The following is a 16373-nucleotide window of genomic DNA, read 5'->3' on the forward strand; positions in this document are numbered from 1 at the left end:
CATCAACATTTAAGATTATTTTTATTATTATTATCAGTAGTAGTAGTATTGTTGCTGTTGATGATGTTGTTGTTGTTGTTATGCAGTTACATATCACGCTCCAAACTACACAGAATAGGACACTTTCCATAGTGCTTTTTAGATCACATTATAGTATAAAGGAGAGATTTGAGCAAGTATGGACTGAAGCAGCAATAAGTAAATCTATGGATAAAGATATGGTGCATCTTACTAAAAATCCTTCTGAGGAGAAGACCAACTAGTTAGATCTGGAAAAGATGGAAAAGGAAGGTTTTAGGATTTTCCTAAAAATGAGGAAATTGATGTAGTTCCTATATCAAGGGGAAGATAGTTCCAAGGGGAGGTTGCTGCACTAGAGAATGAGTGTTTTGTGGCAAAGGAGGTTTTGAATCGAGGCACTTCAAGTTATAGAGAGTATAACTGAATGCTGAAATAAAGCTTCTGCAGTGATGAGCTAGTATAAATCGATGTGGAGACAATCCTATTTGTTCTCACAATGATAAAGCATTTGTGTTGTATTTAAAACTATGACTAAGCATTACTTTGAAGCTCAGTTTATGTCTACCCTTGGACGTCCTGCAGACGTTCCCCTAATTATGTGTGACATAAAGAAAGGTTGGATTATACATTCCAGAACATGCTTCTGTGGAAAACCCCAGGACTGGCTCAAGAGCTCATACATAACAATGTACATGGTTTATTAGTTGGGGAGGACAGGAAAAACAATTGCACTGGCAACCCCAAAAATGGCATGTAGTTTAATGTCATTTATCTGACACCCCCACTCTACGCTACGTCTATGGTAAACTTAACACCCACCTATCTGTGAATGAGGTGGGTATACCAGTGATTTGGCAGACAAGGTACTCCATCATGTTTGCAAAATAACCCTGTCTGCCAAATTCTACATTTCTTAGTCTTTTTTTGAAAGTTGAAAGACTTCAGTGGAGCAAGAATAAAGTCTGTATGCAACAAACAACTATATTGTTTCAAAGCCGGATAGCTGCTGGTCGAGGACTCGCTGAAGCCAATGTTTTTGCCAGGAAAAGCTCAGAGAAGGAAAATCCAAATATCATGGCCACTGAAGTTCTCTTGTCAGGCGGATACTTTTTGTGCCTTTGCCTGGTCAAGATTTCTACCCTCAGACTGGATCTCATTATTGAAGCTCAAAACCTTCCAGCAGGGCAAACCTGAAGCTGCATCTAATGAAGTCCTATAAAAATTAGACATCTTTGCCATGAGGTCCTCTAGAAGCTATAGAGGTCTTGGAAGTTCAAAATGTTTCTGAATCCCAAATGGTATGACTTTCTAGAGCAGTTCATTTTAATCACTTCTAAGGCCCCCAGTAGACATCACTTAGGTGCCAGAACACACTATAGCAGAGGCCACCAGCAACGTCCAGTCCAAGTTGATTAGTAACTGGTCAACTGGACACTCCAGCAAAAAGGTCTCTTTCAGCTTTTAACCCCTTCCACACTCATGACGAGCTGGGCTCGTCATGGCGTAGCCTCCTCGCACGCTGATGCCGAGCCCAGCTCGTCATGAAACGATGTAAATCTGAAAAGCTCAGCACCGGGGGGGAATTGGTGCAGCGGCGATGGTGTTAATGTCCATGTATCCACAATGGAGCTCAGCCAACAGTCCCTTGGAATCCATTTCTTAGTCCTTGTTACAGTTGGGAGCAGGTCTAGCACTATGTTTCTCCATACCGGTTACAGACAGTATTGAGCAGTTCCTTCCTAGACAACCACTCTCAAACTGGTCCTGAGTCCAGCTCCCTCCTCCACTGAAACCAAGAACAGTTTACTAAGAAAACTCTATTCAATTCTCGGTAGGTGCGACACAAGCAGCAGTCTTTTCTCCACACAGAAATGTGTGTTTGCTTCAGGAACTAGCTGACAACATTAAAGTCAAGAAAATTACCCCAAAAAAACTCTAAACCATTTAAAATAATCAAGAAACATTTAATGAGAAAAAACACATAAAAGTGGTAGACATTTGAATGAGTGAATACAATGGCTGTAAAAAACAGCATTGTTATAAACGTAAACTTAAGTACAAAATAGACACTGGATGCCACTCCTGCATGAAAGACAGACACCAATGCGGAAAATGTACAATCAACATGTTCTGCATCAAACTTACCAGTACTACAGGGGCAGGATATGTTACCTTTCAGGCTGGTGCACTCAATCTTCATGGTACTTCATGGTGCTGCTCTGGGGTCTCGAGTCACTGCTCCAACGTGAGACTGGCCTTTCCGACACTGCCTCCTGCATCTATCAAGGGTCCCATTTTCTTGAAGATTTTGGAAAAGTCACTTTGATCTCTCCCACAGCTCCAACATTTCTAGGGATGATTGTCATGGATGAAGGAGTAGGAGATTGAGTTGAAAGTTGATGGCATGGTGATTGCTCAGTTATGGAGAAGATTTTCCGTAACAATGTGGGATCCTGAAAAGGTGAAGACTTCATAGAGGCTATCCTCAACTGGGTGCATAGGGTTGGATGATGCAGAAGGATCACACTATATGGCTTACCAGTCTTTTAAGCTCGTGGTTGGTATGGAGTTATTGGTACTCCTCTGTCGTGCCCGTAAATGGTTAGTTTCCGACAATGCTTGGATAGCTTGGCCAGATAGCAATGTGTGGTTTTTGGTGGCTACCTCTAAACATAGGCAGCTTTTGGTTTTATTGATCATACTAAACATGATACACAGAAATGAACAGTGAATAGATCATGTGCATCGAAGGTTTGGTCTCAATATTCCCATTGAAATAGATATGTAGCCATGACCTTACTCGTTGGCTTTAGGGCATGGCGGGATGCAAGTCATTGATACAATTTGTGTGTTGATCTTATTTTCCCTGACTTGTTTGTCCTATTCACCTCATTATGAAACCAATGATTCTAAGCACGTTCCTACTATTACCAGTTGTTTATACAAGATGTTCAGAAGAATCATTCCACGCAACTCAATACGCTGGATGATTCACATAAAACAATCCTTGAAGCCTCCAATGCCTTCATGACCTATTACTTTCATCAGTGTAGAACAGGCTCTAATCTTTGGGTCCCATGACTTGTACACATCTGTAACTACCAACAAGACACTAACAATGGTTGATGTATGCTATACAATACCTAAGGCACAAACATGATATCTGCATTCTTTGTCCCTGTCATCCCAAGCTGCGAGAGGCCATGCTGGCAAGTTTGTCTGATGTGACTGTGACCTCCATGCAGACGGCTCTTGTGATGTCCGAGGCACTGAAGGAAATTACATACAAGAGTGAGGAACTCTCCACATCCGCACAGGTAAGGACGGAGCAAAGGAAACTGCACCGTGGTGTGTTGTGTGCAGCCTAACTTAACTTTGAAACACAATGGACACCCAAACAAAATATCCAAGGCGTTTTTTACGTTTCAGCAAACCCTTTGTTTAAAATAAAAGGGTTCCATATGAAAATCTTGATGATAGATTTAGTGGTGTGAAAAATAAAGGTATTGTTCATGAACATTTTTGTGACTCATATGGCAATGGGAAGAACCATCATCTCCTCTCCACCCAGCACTCCATTCCTGTTTTATGATTATTGGCTCTTGGGGGTCTTTTTTCAACTTTATTATTTTAATATGATTCCACCAAACCTTTACTAGGCACCTCACTGACCAGCAGTCCCTGAAAAAGGCCTTCATTACCCTGACATATTCCCGCTACGTTCTTGACCCATAAGAAACTCTGTGCTAATAATCATTTTATTTGTCTTTAAAGTGTATAGGATTTAATTCTCTAAAATAGTTCTAATCGCTCACTTTATTAGCTGGCCAGACAGGAAATCAAATGTATATGGCCCAGGCTGTTGCTCCTCTGAATGCTGTCACAATCTCTGAATTTTCTTTATGATCTTTGAGTGTGCCACCAGTGAGTTGCGGAAATCTGGTATAGTAAGGAAAAAGAAGGCCTACGCCGGCTTTAAGAGGTAATGTTAGTGCATTTTAATCATATTGAGAAATCTATATCCTGAGCCTTGGGAAACAGAATCTCGAAACAACCTACTGACAAGTGATCTGGCACTAAAACGGCTACGAGAATGCAGCAAAGAGCTACCATTTGCATCAGTAATCGAACAATGGGCCAGTTTCACTGCCAGACTGCCTACTAGTAAAGGTAATTCCAATATCATTAGAGATGGCCAAATGACTCAGGTAATAAAGAGGGTAACCAATATTAATCTCACACGCGCAGTGCAGAAAATGAAACGAACCAGAAATAGATTAAGGAAAGAGCTGACTAAATTCCCAGATAAAGAAGAAGCTAGAACTCCCCTGAAAGTGGCAAACAAGAATTTACGGAAGATAATATGGAATGAAAAAACTGAAGCCAATAACGCTCTTTGGACTCGTATATTTTATGCTAGTAACCTAGGAAATTCGAGGGAGTTCTGGAAGATGGTTAATACCCTAAATAGGCCGGATAAAGCAATAGTCCCATCAGTATTGACTGAAACAGAATGGGTACACTTTTTAAGCCATCATCTAAATCCCCATCCAGCAGTACAGGCAATTGAAGACCATAGCCCATGGAATGAAACTGCAATAACAAATCAAGAACAAGTCATGGAGATAACACAGGAGCAGATTGTTAAACTAATAAAGAAGCAGAAAAATGGAGCACCAGGACCGAACGGGATACCCTTTTCTATATACAAAGATGATCCGGAAACATGGGCCGAAGTACTTGTAAAGGTCTTTAAAGAAATAATTAGTAAAGGGGAGATACCTGAAAGCTGGAGAGGCTCCTTAATATCCCCAATTTTTAAAAAAAGGAGACTGGGCGCTTCCTGAAAACTACTGTTTAATAACGCTACAGGACACTGATGCAAAACTTTTTGCAGCCTATCTGCTAACAATCTTATCTGACTTGGTGAAAAAGAACAACATCCTCCCGCCAAGTCAAACCGGCTTCATTAAAGGACTTGGTACTACCTCCAATATCCTGGCACTATCTATTTTAATGGAAAAGGCAATATTAAAGGGCGAATCATTGTTTCTATGTTTTGTTGATTTTAAATCAGCTTTTGACTGTGTCGACCGAGATCTTTTATGGAAAAAGTTGCAAGCACAAGGGATTCCTCAGCCTTTAATATACTTGATCAGTCTCTTGTATACAAAAACTTGGGCCAAAGTCCGTATTGGGAACGGCAGATCATTAACTAAGGAAATACCAACTCTTGGCGGCGTGAAGCAAGGCTGCGTATTGGCACCGTTATTTAATTTGCTTTTAACTGATCTAACTGAAACACTGAATAAGATAAATGCCCATCCACCTAAACTTGCAGATAAGCACATATCAAACTTGCTATATGCAGATGATGTTATTCTTTTAAGTAGAACAAAGGTAGGCTTGCAAAGGTTAATTACACGTATACAGGAGTACGCAATAAAAAATAAAATGGTAATAAATGAATCCAAATCTAAAGTTATGGTTGTCTCAAAAAATCTAAGAAGGAAATACAATATGAAATGGTTCTTAGGTAAAGAAAAATTGGAGCAAACAAAAATCTATAGATACCTAGGACTGGTTTTTGATGACAATGGTAGCTTTAAACCCCAGATATTGGACATTACCCGAAAGGCGAACTCCCTAACAGGTGCATTTGGTATGATAAAAAAAATCCACCAGTAACTTAACCTACCACCCGCTACTCAAGGTCATATCTGCAAAATTGTACCTTCCCTAACCTACGGCAGCGAAGCATTGAACGGAAAGGACGCAATAACATTAAACAAAGAAATCTCGAAAACATTTCGATCTCTTTTCTGTTTACCAAAAAAATGCCTCACAGTCCCAAATTAGACTAGAATTTGGCTTGAATAACCAACTACATGCTCGGATGGGTAACACAATTAAAGTATGGTATAGGGTAAAAAATGACAAGGAAAATTTAATCTCAGAGCTTTTATGGAAAGAAGTAGAGGGCAATAATAAACTATCTGTTTGGAAGTATCTTGATAAGGCTTTGGATGAATTTGGGCTGAAGGAAATTTGGATGACCACTATTCCTCAGGAATCTTTTAAAAAAATTGTAAATAAGACAATTGATATTCTATCTATAATAAGTGACAAAGAGTCCCTGGTCAAAAGGAAACATGCTTGGTCTATAATAAATAGCTATAAAAAAAAGATTCCGCAACAATATTTGAATACAGCTTGGACCTGGAAATATAAAAATATATTCATGAAAGCCCGGTTCGGAATCCTGCCCGGAGAATCTCATGCACTGCCATGGAAAAAGCTTGAAAACAATATATCATGTCAGCTGTGTAATACAGGAGAAGAAAATATCATACATCTATTATGCCTCTGCCCAGAACTAAAAAATGAAAGATTAACACTATTAAAAAGGCACTTTAACAAAAGATCAATAAGGACATGTAGACAAGCACTAATCCAGTGACTTTGCTTGGAAGATATACATATTAACTCTGCTCTCTCAAAATTCCTAACAAGTGCATGGAGAAAACTGGAATTTTTAAAATATTAATTATTATACTGTTTATATTTCTGAATTTTTAACATTATGAAATTATCGCTTATTTTTAAAATTATCGCCCTTTACTGTATTCTTTAAATGAAATGTTATATTGTGCATTCTCTTTTGGTAAAGATTTTAAATAATCAATCAATAAAACATTACATTACATATCCTGAGCCATTCATTAAGAAGTGTCTCAGAAATGTTTCTCCATCGTTACTTGGCCCTGCCTTCTATGTAGGTAAGTGAGCTTGCTTTTGGATTCCAGAGACTGGGGGAAGATTTGCTTGTCTCCAGCTCAATATTTAGATTATTTTTATGCTGCCCATTTTCAACAACAGTACATCCCTCAAAAGTTTCAGTGAGATTTACAACCCCATATTTTTTAGTTCATCATTTAGACGTAAATAAGGATTTTCAAATGAAATTTAGTTGAATTTGTGAGTATTATATTTGTGCTGAAAGCACAATAATGCTTTCTGAGAAATGGGCACTCGCTTTCTGAGTCAGAATTGTCAAGAGTGTAATTTGGAGATTGGGTTCGTTCAGTTATTTATGAACTATTGGAGCAATTAAAAGAGAGCGGAAGGTAATAGAGCAGTTTTACATTTTTTTCTCATTAGCTTTGTCACTACTCAGTTCTAAAACTCGTTGTTTTTCTTTCGAAAGAAGCCTGTGGTCGGCTTTCATGCACAACAAAACAAATTCCAAGAAGGCTAAATGAATCTATTAATGATCTGATTATTTCTCTTTTAACAGGCAATGTGTTTACTCCCAGAATTGTAGCCAAATATGTACATTATAATAATGTTTTAAATTTAAAATCTATTCCCTGGGCCTATGGATAGAACTTTACAACCTTCTTCATGCCCGCTATTGATATGATAAAGCATACAAATAGTGGATGGATGTAATGCTTGAATTAAACTCAGCTACTGGTAAATACTCCAGACTGCTTCCCAATTCATCATTATTTTGCACACCATGCCACCTCATATTAGACCCAGCCATATGCAAATCAGTCTTGACCCTGCTCCAATGGGAACAGTCCAGGCCAGTCCATCTTGAATCAGAACACATGCAACCTGGGACTGGTTTCGCTCTAGTTAGGGCTCATCAACCAGGTGTAGTTTGATTTCAGTGACAAAGTATGCACAAGACCAACATCCTGGCATATAGCCATCCCGCTTAGGGTGACACACAAAAGCATACAAAAAGTGGTGGATGGAATTAAATGTAGTCACTGGTAATTAATTACTCAGGCCGCATCCCTTTCCATCATTGTTTTACACACTGTGCCTCAGTTTGGACCCAGCCATATGCAAATCAGTCTTGACCTTGCTCCAATTGAAACTGCTCCGACCAAACTGCCAGGCCAGGTCCTCTCTGAACCGGAACACAAGTAAACTAGAACCAGTTTTACCCCAGTTACCTGGTGGATGAGCTCTAACTAGGGCATAATCAGTCCTGGGTTGCTTGTGTTCCGGTTCAGGAAGGATCTGGCCTGGCTGCAGGATGGACTTGGACTGTTCCCTTTGGAACAGGCTCAAGACTGATTTGCAGATGGCTGGCTCCAAACTGAGGTGATATGGTGTGCAAAATAGTGATTAATTGGGATGCGGCCTGTGCAATTACCAGTGGCTCCGAATAATTCAGGCAGTCAATCCATCACTTTTTTTTTGTCCGCTTTAGTGAGTTGGCCCAAGTGAGACACTTATGCTTAGGCATGGGTCCCGTGCACACTGTGTCACTGGAACCAAGCAATACCTGGCTGAAGAGCCCTGACTAGGGAAAAACGGTCGCAGGTGGCTTGTGTTACAGTTCAGGAAAGACCGGGTAGGCAGTTCGGGCTGAATTGTTTCCATTGGAGCAGGGTTGAGGCTGAGGGCAGAATCAGTCCTGGGTTGCTTGTGTTCCGGTCCAGAAAGGATCTGGCCTGGCAGCAGGATGGACTTGGACTGTTCCCTTTGGAGCAGGCTCAAGGCTGATTTGCACATAGCTGGCTCCAAACCGAGGTAGCATGGTGTGCAAAATAATGATGGATTGGAATGTGGCCCGAATAATGACCAAAGCCTGAGATTAATTCAGGCATGCCATCCATCACTATTTTGTATACTTTACCCTAATGATATGAAGCAGTCTGCCCCTATGGCCATGGGGACAGTGAAGATAAGAACCTGGAATATGGTCAGGAATATTGGACTGGAAGGAAATGTAGATTATCAGTATGTAATTGTATTATTACCCCATGCCCTTCTTCCTCAAAATATGTCTTATTCAAAACCAAAAACAAACACACTGACCTGGTGCTCCGTCCATTTTTATTACTGCATACACCACAAAGATTTCACTAACACACAACAGTGAGAACATTAAAACATACTGACTTTGCAATCAGGCCATATACCCTTGTAATGAGTAACCGTGTGGGTAGTAGCCTAAATGACAGTATTTTAAATATCACAGTCAATGATGTTCATCGATGAGCATCATTTTCGTTATGGTGAAAAAAATCTTTGTGTGGCATTTGGAGATGCTGCCATTCTGGGTCTCATAAACCAGAGAAATCCCAAAAACACACCAAATAAGGAAAGCTAATGTGACAGCCTAAATCAAATAGTACAAGTTGTCACATTGTTGCAGGGATTCTGCATAAAAAACAGCACTATGCATTGGATTAAGGTACCTTTGTGCATAGGGACTGGGTAATCCTACCACCTTAGGACCAATGAGCCCAGGACCGGCTAGCTATAGTGTCTCACTATCAGAGCCTTACACTGGCTACCGATTCAAGCTAGAATCCAGTTTAAGACACTTTGTTTAGCATTTAAAATTTTGAAAGGTTCCAGCCCTGAGCTACTCCGCCCACTGTTAAATTCGTATACTCCTCAGCGTAACTTGCGCTCCTTGGGTCAACATCTGGTAAATATACCCAAGTTCAGACTTTGCCGTGTTGGAGGTCGTTCCTTTCGACTGTTGGCAGCCAAACTCTGGAACTCCTTGCCTGTATCTATTCGTAGCATCGATGAGCTTCTCCCCTTTCGGGAAAGCCATTAAGACCTATCTTTTCCCTTTGATTTAAGGTTTCTCTCTCTCAGTTTCTCCTCTTCCGGTACAATGATACGGTCAGCGCATGGATGCCCCTTAGCTGGGGCAGCTGTGCGCTCAAACAAAACCTTAACATAACATAACATAACTTTCTGTCCTACTCATTCACAGAGAAACAAATGATTAGACACCCCAGAACACAACACTTCCGTCTCTCTCAGGAATTGCTGTTGCAAGACACCCTTTTTACTCGCACTCTTGTACTTGTCTACAATAAGATCTGACAGAGTCACGAACAAGTTTAAAATATTTATTTTAACTAACGCGCTCTAGTATGCAGTATATGTGCCACACCAAGCAGAAAAATGCATAATACAAATATGGTCAGCATAGCAGTTAGTCCGTAAATCATGAAAGTGGATGTCTTTATGAAAAGACGATATAGCCTAACCTCCCTCCCCTTGCTTAGAAGCTGTATTATTATATATTAGAAGATCTCTGGGTTGTGTCTGCGACCTTAGACTATAAATGGTAGATCTTCACCATAGGTGCTGACTCGCTCTTCTCCCTGGAAAGGTCCCACTACCCCCCGATGCATGTATCTCAATAATACCAAAGTACGATTTCCCAAACAACAGCAGCATTGGTATGTTTTGTCTAGGTGCTACGGCCTGACCAGAACTGAATAACAAGGAGCATTGTTTATCGACCTTGCTCACAATATTCACACTAAATCCTAGGAAGGTGCAGAGAGTGAACACAACAGTCGGTTCTCATGTGAAAATCAAAAACAAAACAGTTGCAAAAATAAAGACATGTAGTAACGTGCGCAAAGCAGTGTACTGTCTGCAGCATGCTCATGCTAACTTAGAGAAAACGACAATGACTCCATGGGCCATGTGACAACATTTGCTTCGTCTCTAAAGAGCTGAAGCAAATGTGACAAACAGAAAGATAAGTCACCCAGAAAGAAACATTATGCTCTGACAGGCCTGAAACACAACCATCACCCAAGACTGGGCAAGGAAAAAAAGACGCTATGGTAATATCATTTTCATTATGAAAGTCCAAAAGCATCTTACAGAAAACTTAACTGCCACCAACAAAGGAATCATGAAATTCAAGTACATCTTATCCAGGTGCTTGAAGGCGACACCAAAGGGCAACTTGGCCACAAAAAAGTTATATCTACAGTAGAGTGGACCTTGAGATTTGCAGGTCAGTGGAAAAACTCCAAATCAACCTGAATATCAGAGGACCAATGTGGGATATATCATTCTAAGGGATTAAAACCACTGCACCACCAACATAGAGAATGCAAGGAACAAACAGAATACCCCAAAAACCACCCTCAATAAATTGCATGGTTAGGAAAGGATGTCAGGAATGGAGATCTCTCAATGTACACCAACACAAGAAAAAAGCTCAATGGTTAAAGGAAGCCTTCATAGAGGAAAATCACCTAAACTGTTGAAAAGACAAAAATCTGCTTCCCTGAAACAACACTGACTCTAGCACCTTAGCTTCTCAATTTCCAAGCATCCAATCCAAGCAAAAATGGCCTCAGCTGCAATGAAAGAAGAGACCAAGAGGGCAGGATGCAGATAGCAACATGGCATGTACGTTGGGGGAGCACAAAACCAACTGAGCGTGCAGTGGGACCGGCCAAGGTCTTTGATAGTCAGACCCTATTATTATAATTGACACCCACTTCCTCTCAATCTTTGAGTGACCCCAGGGAATGAATGTAATGCAGCAGTGGGAAAACAGGAGTTGTGCAAACAATCAAAAGGGAGCACATCCATCTTCCCCACAATTCAAAAGCTGAAGAGATGCTCAACCTTAAAGCAAACAGATCCATCATACAAAGGCCAAATTCCTAAAAGACGTACTGAAACGGCTTTTGTTCCAAATGGAAGTCCCTCTGTGGCAAAAAATGACTCTTTTGATCAGTCTTCCAAATGAAGAGATCAAATTCTGATCTATCCAACTAACAACCTAGTTTTAGAAAGGCCAGGACCAAACATCGACCTCCTGAGTCATCTTGTTAAAATTCATAGTCCAGAAAGGACCGGGTCAAGTGGGACACAACATGATGGACTAGGAGCTTGAGGTTCATCATGGCCATGGCACCACACATGCTGTGACAGACACGGCAAGATTCATTGGCAGTCATTCCCAGGATGATGCTAATTACATCTTAATGAGATAAAGTAGGTGAATCTAGAGTTTCACTAAATGATCTGACAGCAGGAATAGTCAGTGCACGTCTGTCAGAACATATTCTCTGGAGAATGTCTCTGCTAAGGATACCAACTCAGACCTCCTGCAATTTAAGTGTCATACAAACATTCGTAAAATCTGGTGTGAAAAATTGTCCTGATATATGCTGTCCACTAATTAAAGTGGGCACCCTGTACAAGTGCAAACAAGCCTTATAGTGCTTTAAGAGGTCAAAGATAACCTTAGAAAGCTATCCAAATGGTAGCTGTGGAGAGCAGCCTTCAGGCTTAGTCTTGAAGGAGTATTAAGCAGCTTGTTTTACCAGAATGTAACCTTATTGTATTGATTAAATGAAAGGAGAACCACAGAGTAGTTATAAAAATATGTATTTAATATTATAACAAAATCTAAATACTTTACAGTATCGTCTACACGCAGATCAACACAAAGCACACAATACTGTAGCACATAAACCATTGTAAGTAGCACTAATACACAGTGGGCTCCAGGGGAGACAAAACCATATGCTAAAATAGTAGTATGAGAACCACGACTCGAGTCAAGACAGTGTCTAGAGGATGTAGAATCGCGGGGACCCCCAAGGAACCACCCAAGGTGAGTAAGTAGGGACCCCACGGAGGACGGGTGCACTGTGGGAACACGACCGTGTGCGTCATACAATTCTATGGGAGAGTCATGTTTGCAGTTTTAAAGTTTAAGTACCCTTCCCAGTGGATTACGAGGAAGCCCTTTGGACCATGGGAGGTTGAAGAGCCACCACACCCATGGATACCATAGCATCAGAGTTACCTATTGCAGGGAAGCCGGGCGCATAGGGCCGAAGTGGTGTCGGAAACCGCAGTCGCTCTTAATGGAGGACTTCAAGGAAATGCCACTGCTGTAACGAAGAAAAGTGTCTGTTGGAATCCAAAGGTGGATTCTCGTCAAAGAGTACCTGAAAGCAAAGGGGATAGCGTCTGGGTCACTCAGGAGTGACCAGGGGCTCTATAGACGGATGCCCACCGATGGCGGGTGCTTCAGGTTGGTTGAAGGGGTTCTGGACTCTGCAGCCACCGGGACCAGGAGATGTAGAGGACAACCAGGAGCCAGATGCAAGCTGTCCCACAAAGGATTTTGAATGCTGAGGGGTCGGTATCTGGTTGGAGCACTAACAAGCCTTGGCAGTAGCAACCCACGAAGATGGTCAAGACAGGTTACGGTTCAGACTAGCAAGGTTCAGGAACCTCACCAAACACAAGGGAGTCAGGGCAAGCCTGGAGCAACCAGGGGAGACCAAGAAAAGCCAAATGACCCTCTAGAGGGCCCACAGGTTGGAGGCACATGAGTCGCGAGGGGACCTCAACCAGAATTTACAAAGCAAAAGCCCACGGAGCACTCAGTGTGAGGAGGCCAAAGGTCTTTGGTGGAAATGGTGCCAGAGGTTGGGGCTACTTGAAGCTCAATGCACTTGTTTTGGGAACACCAACAAGCATATGCACTTGCAAAAGTACATGGTGCACAGGGGTGCAGGTAGTGCAGCCCCCACAAGGGATTCTGACCTCAAACTTGGTGAAAGAGCAGTTCAGATCTTGAGTGGCATGGAAACCACCTCCTGTGTTGCTGGAGCCTCCGAGACCGCACAAGCTCAGGATCTGCAGACCAGTCAGTTGTGTTACGGTGCCTGCGGTTGCAGGGGAGTGACTGACTCACTGAAAGGGAGATGTCTTTGGTTGTCTTTGATGCTCCACAGGTCCTGCACAGAGCATGTGTGGTGCACGGCACAGACAATGCCTTGGACGGAGCGGGAGACGAAGTCGGGCCCAAACAAAGTCCAGCAAAGTCCAGAGTGTCCAGATGGTCGAGGTTCAGTGGTTTCTTGATCAGAATCTTGTCCACGATGAATCTAGTGTCCTGCAGCCAGGTAAGCCCTTTTGTACCCACAGAAGAGGGTCAGGACAGAGGGGAGGTTACTTCCATGTCCTTTGTCCAGTTTTGTGCCAGAGCAGGAGCCAATGGCTCCCAGGACTGGTTTGAACTGGACTATGCACAGGAACATCAAATGTGCCCCTCATGCAGACTTCCGGTCGCTGGCAAGTGCACCCACCTAGGCTTAATACACTAAATCCTGTCTGGGAGGTGGTCACACTTCCCTGTGACAAGATGCCTGTTGTTCTGCCTTCTCCTGCTCAAGCTTGGCTCAACAGAAGGAGGCAGAAATGTGCCTCCGGTCAGCAGCAACCATTTTGCACTGCCCGGAACTACAAGGCTGGTACCGGGAACACCAGGGACCTTACAAAGCTCGTTTCTGAGGAGTGAAATCATACCAAACAGTTACCAGTGTGGGGGTATGATTCCACAATGTTTGACACCAAATACGATAGGGTTACTTTCAGCAGTTTTAGAGTTGGTCATCACGCAGTCGCATAATGCCACTCTATGTTGTACATGGCTGTAGCACTAACAACCCGGGAGAATGGACTCCATAGGCTGCAGGGGTGTCCTGCTCATGCTGTGGCACCCTCTCACTTAAAGCCAAGCACCCTGCCTTCAGGATTGCCAATTCCTGCTGTAGGGGTGACATAGGTTTTAAGTGTAGTGACCCTTGGATATTGTAAACATATATCTTAAGTAAGTGGTGCATGCACCAACTTACATGGGCTGTAATGGCAGGCCTGTAGATTAATTTTGCCTGGCCTGTCATAGGTGGCATAATACATGATTCAGCCCATGGGAGGCCTCTGGGGTACCATACACTAGGGAATGACAAGGGTACCCCAGTATCCAATCTGGAGTGTACCTAAGTACATGCATAACATTTTAGGGAGAAAGTAGATAGACTGGGGTCCTGATTAGCAGGATCTCAGTCAAACTAGTCAAAAACAGTGTAACATGAAGCAAAAAGTAGTGGTAACCTTAAGAAGCAGATGGGGGCATGGCCAAGTACAATGGCGGAGTAGATGTGCCTGCACAGAGCTCACATCACCTAAATATCGGATGATCATCCTGGTGTGAAATTCTTCGTAGTTTTAACAACCCCGGAGTAGGGGGCCCCCTTCTGAATGAGGGACGCCTGTGTCTGTGATTGAGGACCCCGCGGAACAGTGATTTGTATGCTGGGTTGGTGGACTGCTGGAGCCGCTGGCCATTTTCCTAGCCTTCCGTATACAGCGTGAGCGGCTGAATCTGGTGTCTGGGGACTGTGGAGCTGGGTGTCCTGCTGGGACTGCTACATGGAGGGTCTGGAGTAGTGCTGCTGCTTCCCTGGGACGTTTATCTGGCTACTGGGGGATGGCGACTGCGGACCAGTACATAACCACAGAGCCCAGGGCAGTCTATGCCTAGGACCCAGGTTGTGCTGTGTAGTACTAGGTGTCTGGACTGTGGAGGTGGTGCCAGCTCGCCGTATCCGCTGCCCTAGGTGATTGGGTCTGGGCTGCCCTGCAGTGGTATCAGCCCTGACGTTAAGTAGTGGCATGGGTTGGAGTCGCGAGAAATAACTCTCCGTTGTGCCTGGATGTTTGGGGCCTGAGTGACGCATGAACTACTGGCCGGCTCTGGGCCGCTGTACTAGGAGGGTGGAGGTTGCTTAAGGAGCTGAAGGCCACAATCAGGAGACACTCATCCCATCTGGTTACTGGATGTGCTGGGTTTTAATGCTACTGTGCATGAGGGAAAAGCTGCAACTAAACTGTACGAGTCTCTGCTGACATAGTGGATTGGTGGTGTCCGGACCTGTGATCCCATGGAGGGGTGGAGGCTGCCTAAGGAGCTGAAGGCTGCAATCAAGAGACACTCACCCCATCTGGTTAATTGATGTGCTGATGGGGGTATTAATACAATAGTGCTTGGGGGAGGAGCTGCAACTAACCTGTATGTGTCTCCACCGATATAGTGGATTGGTGGTATCCGGGCCTGGGATTCCATGGAGGATTTGCATTGCTTTTGAGACGCTGGCTGCTGCTTTCCATAGTGAAGCGAGACGTGTTGCTGTGACTAATCTGCACCGGCTGGGCTGCATTGCGGTGGGGCGCCTGGGGCGGTCCCGAGAAGCAAGCTGTTTGGCTGGTGATGCTTGCTGCCCTGCAGAATATTTACAAATTGTGTAACAGAAGTGGGCCCTGGAACTGTGCCCTTTCTTTCTCTTATCTATACACCAGTTCATATGATGGCAAGGGATAAAGTAAGCAAGACGGGCCAATCCAATAAAATATCGAACTACGCCCAGCCGCTTCATGTGGAGCAGGAAGCCTCAGCGATGCCGCCACCCACGGAGATGGCTGATCTCTATAGTCTATGCGAGTATGGATGGTAGCCTGAAGAGCCATTTTATATGTTGGCTTGGGCAATAGTGGTAGGGTTTTCTTCAGAGTCCTTAGCAGATAGAAGCACGTGAAGGCAAGATGTTTGATTTTCCTGTCCAAAAATCTAAATAAAATCCCCGATTTTTTACCATCTTTCCCAGAACAGGCGTCGTAGCCCAAGAGGGTGACAAGACATTGGCTTGAATAAGGCTGGATATAATGGAATGGTCTGACTAGAGTAC

At 43.1% G+C, this 16373-nt stretch overlaps 1 protein-coding gene across 1 annotated transcript in view; it reads left to right on the plus strand.

The window, feature by feature from the left end:
- Nucleotides 1-16373, plus strand: part of LOC147673997 (polycystin-1-like protein 2) — a 915503-nt gene that overhangs the window by 380809 nt on the left and 518321 nt on the right. Inside the window, exon 17 of the mRNA XM_086945086.1 lies at nt 3213-3338. Within this exon, the coding sequence (XP_086801212.1) occupies nt 3213-3338 (126 nt within the window). The remainder of the gene's footprint in view (nt 1-3212; nt 3339-16373) is intronic.

Source organism: Lissotriton vulgaris, chromosome 12 (assembly GCF_964263255.1).
Source record: "Lissotriton vulgaris chromosome 12, aLisVul1.2, whole genome shotgun sequence".
Classification (NCBI taxonomy): Eukaryota; Metazoa; Chordata; class Amphibia; order Caudata; family Salamandridae; genus Lissotriton; species Lissotriton vulgaris.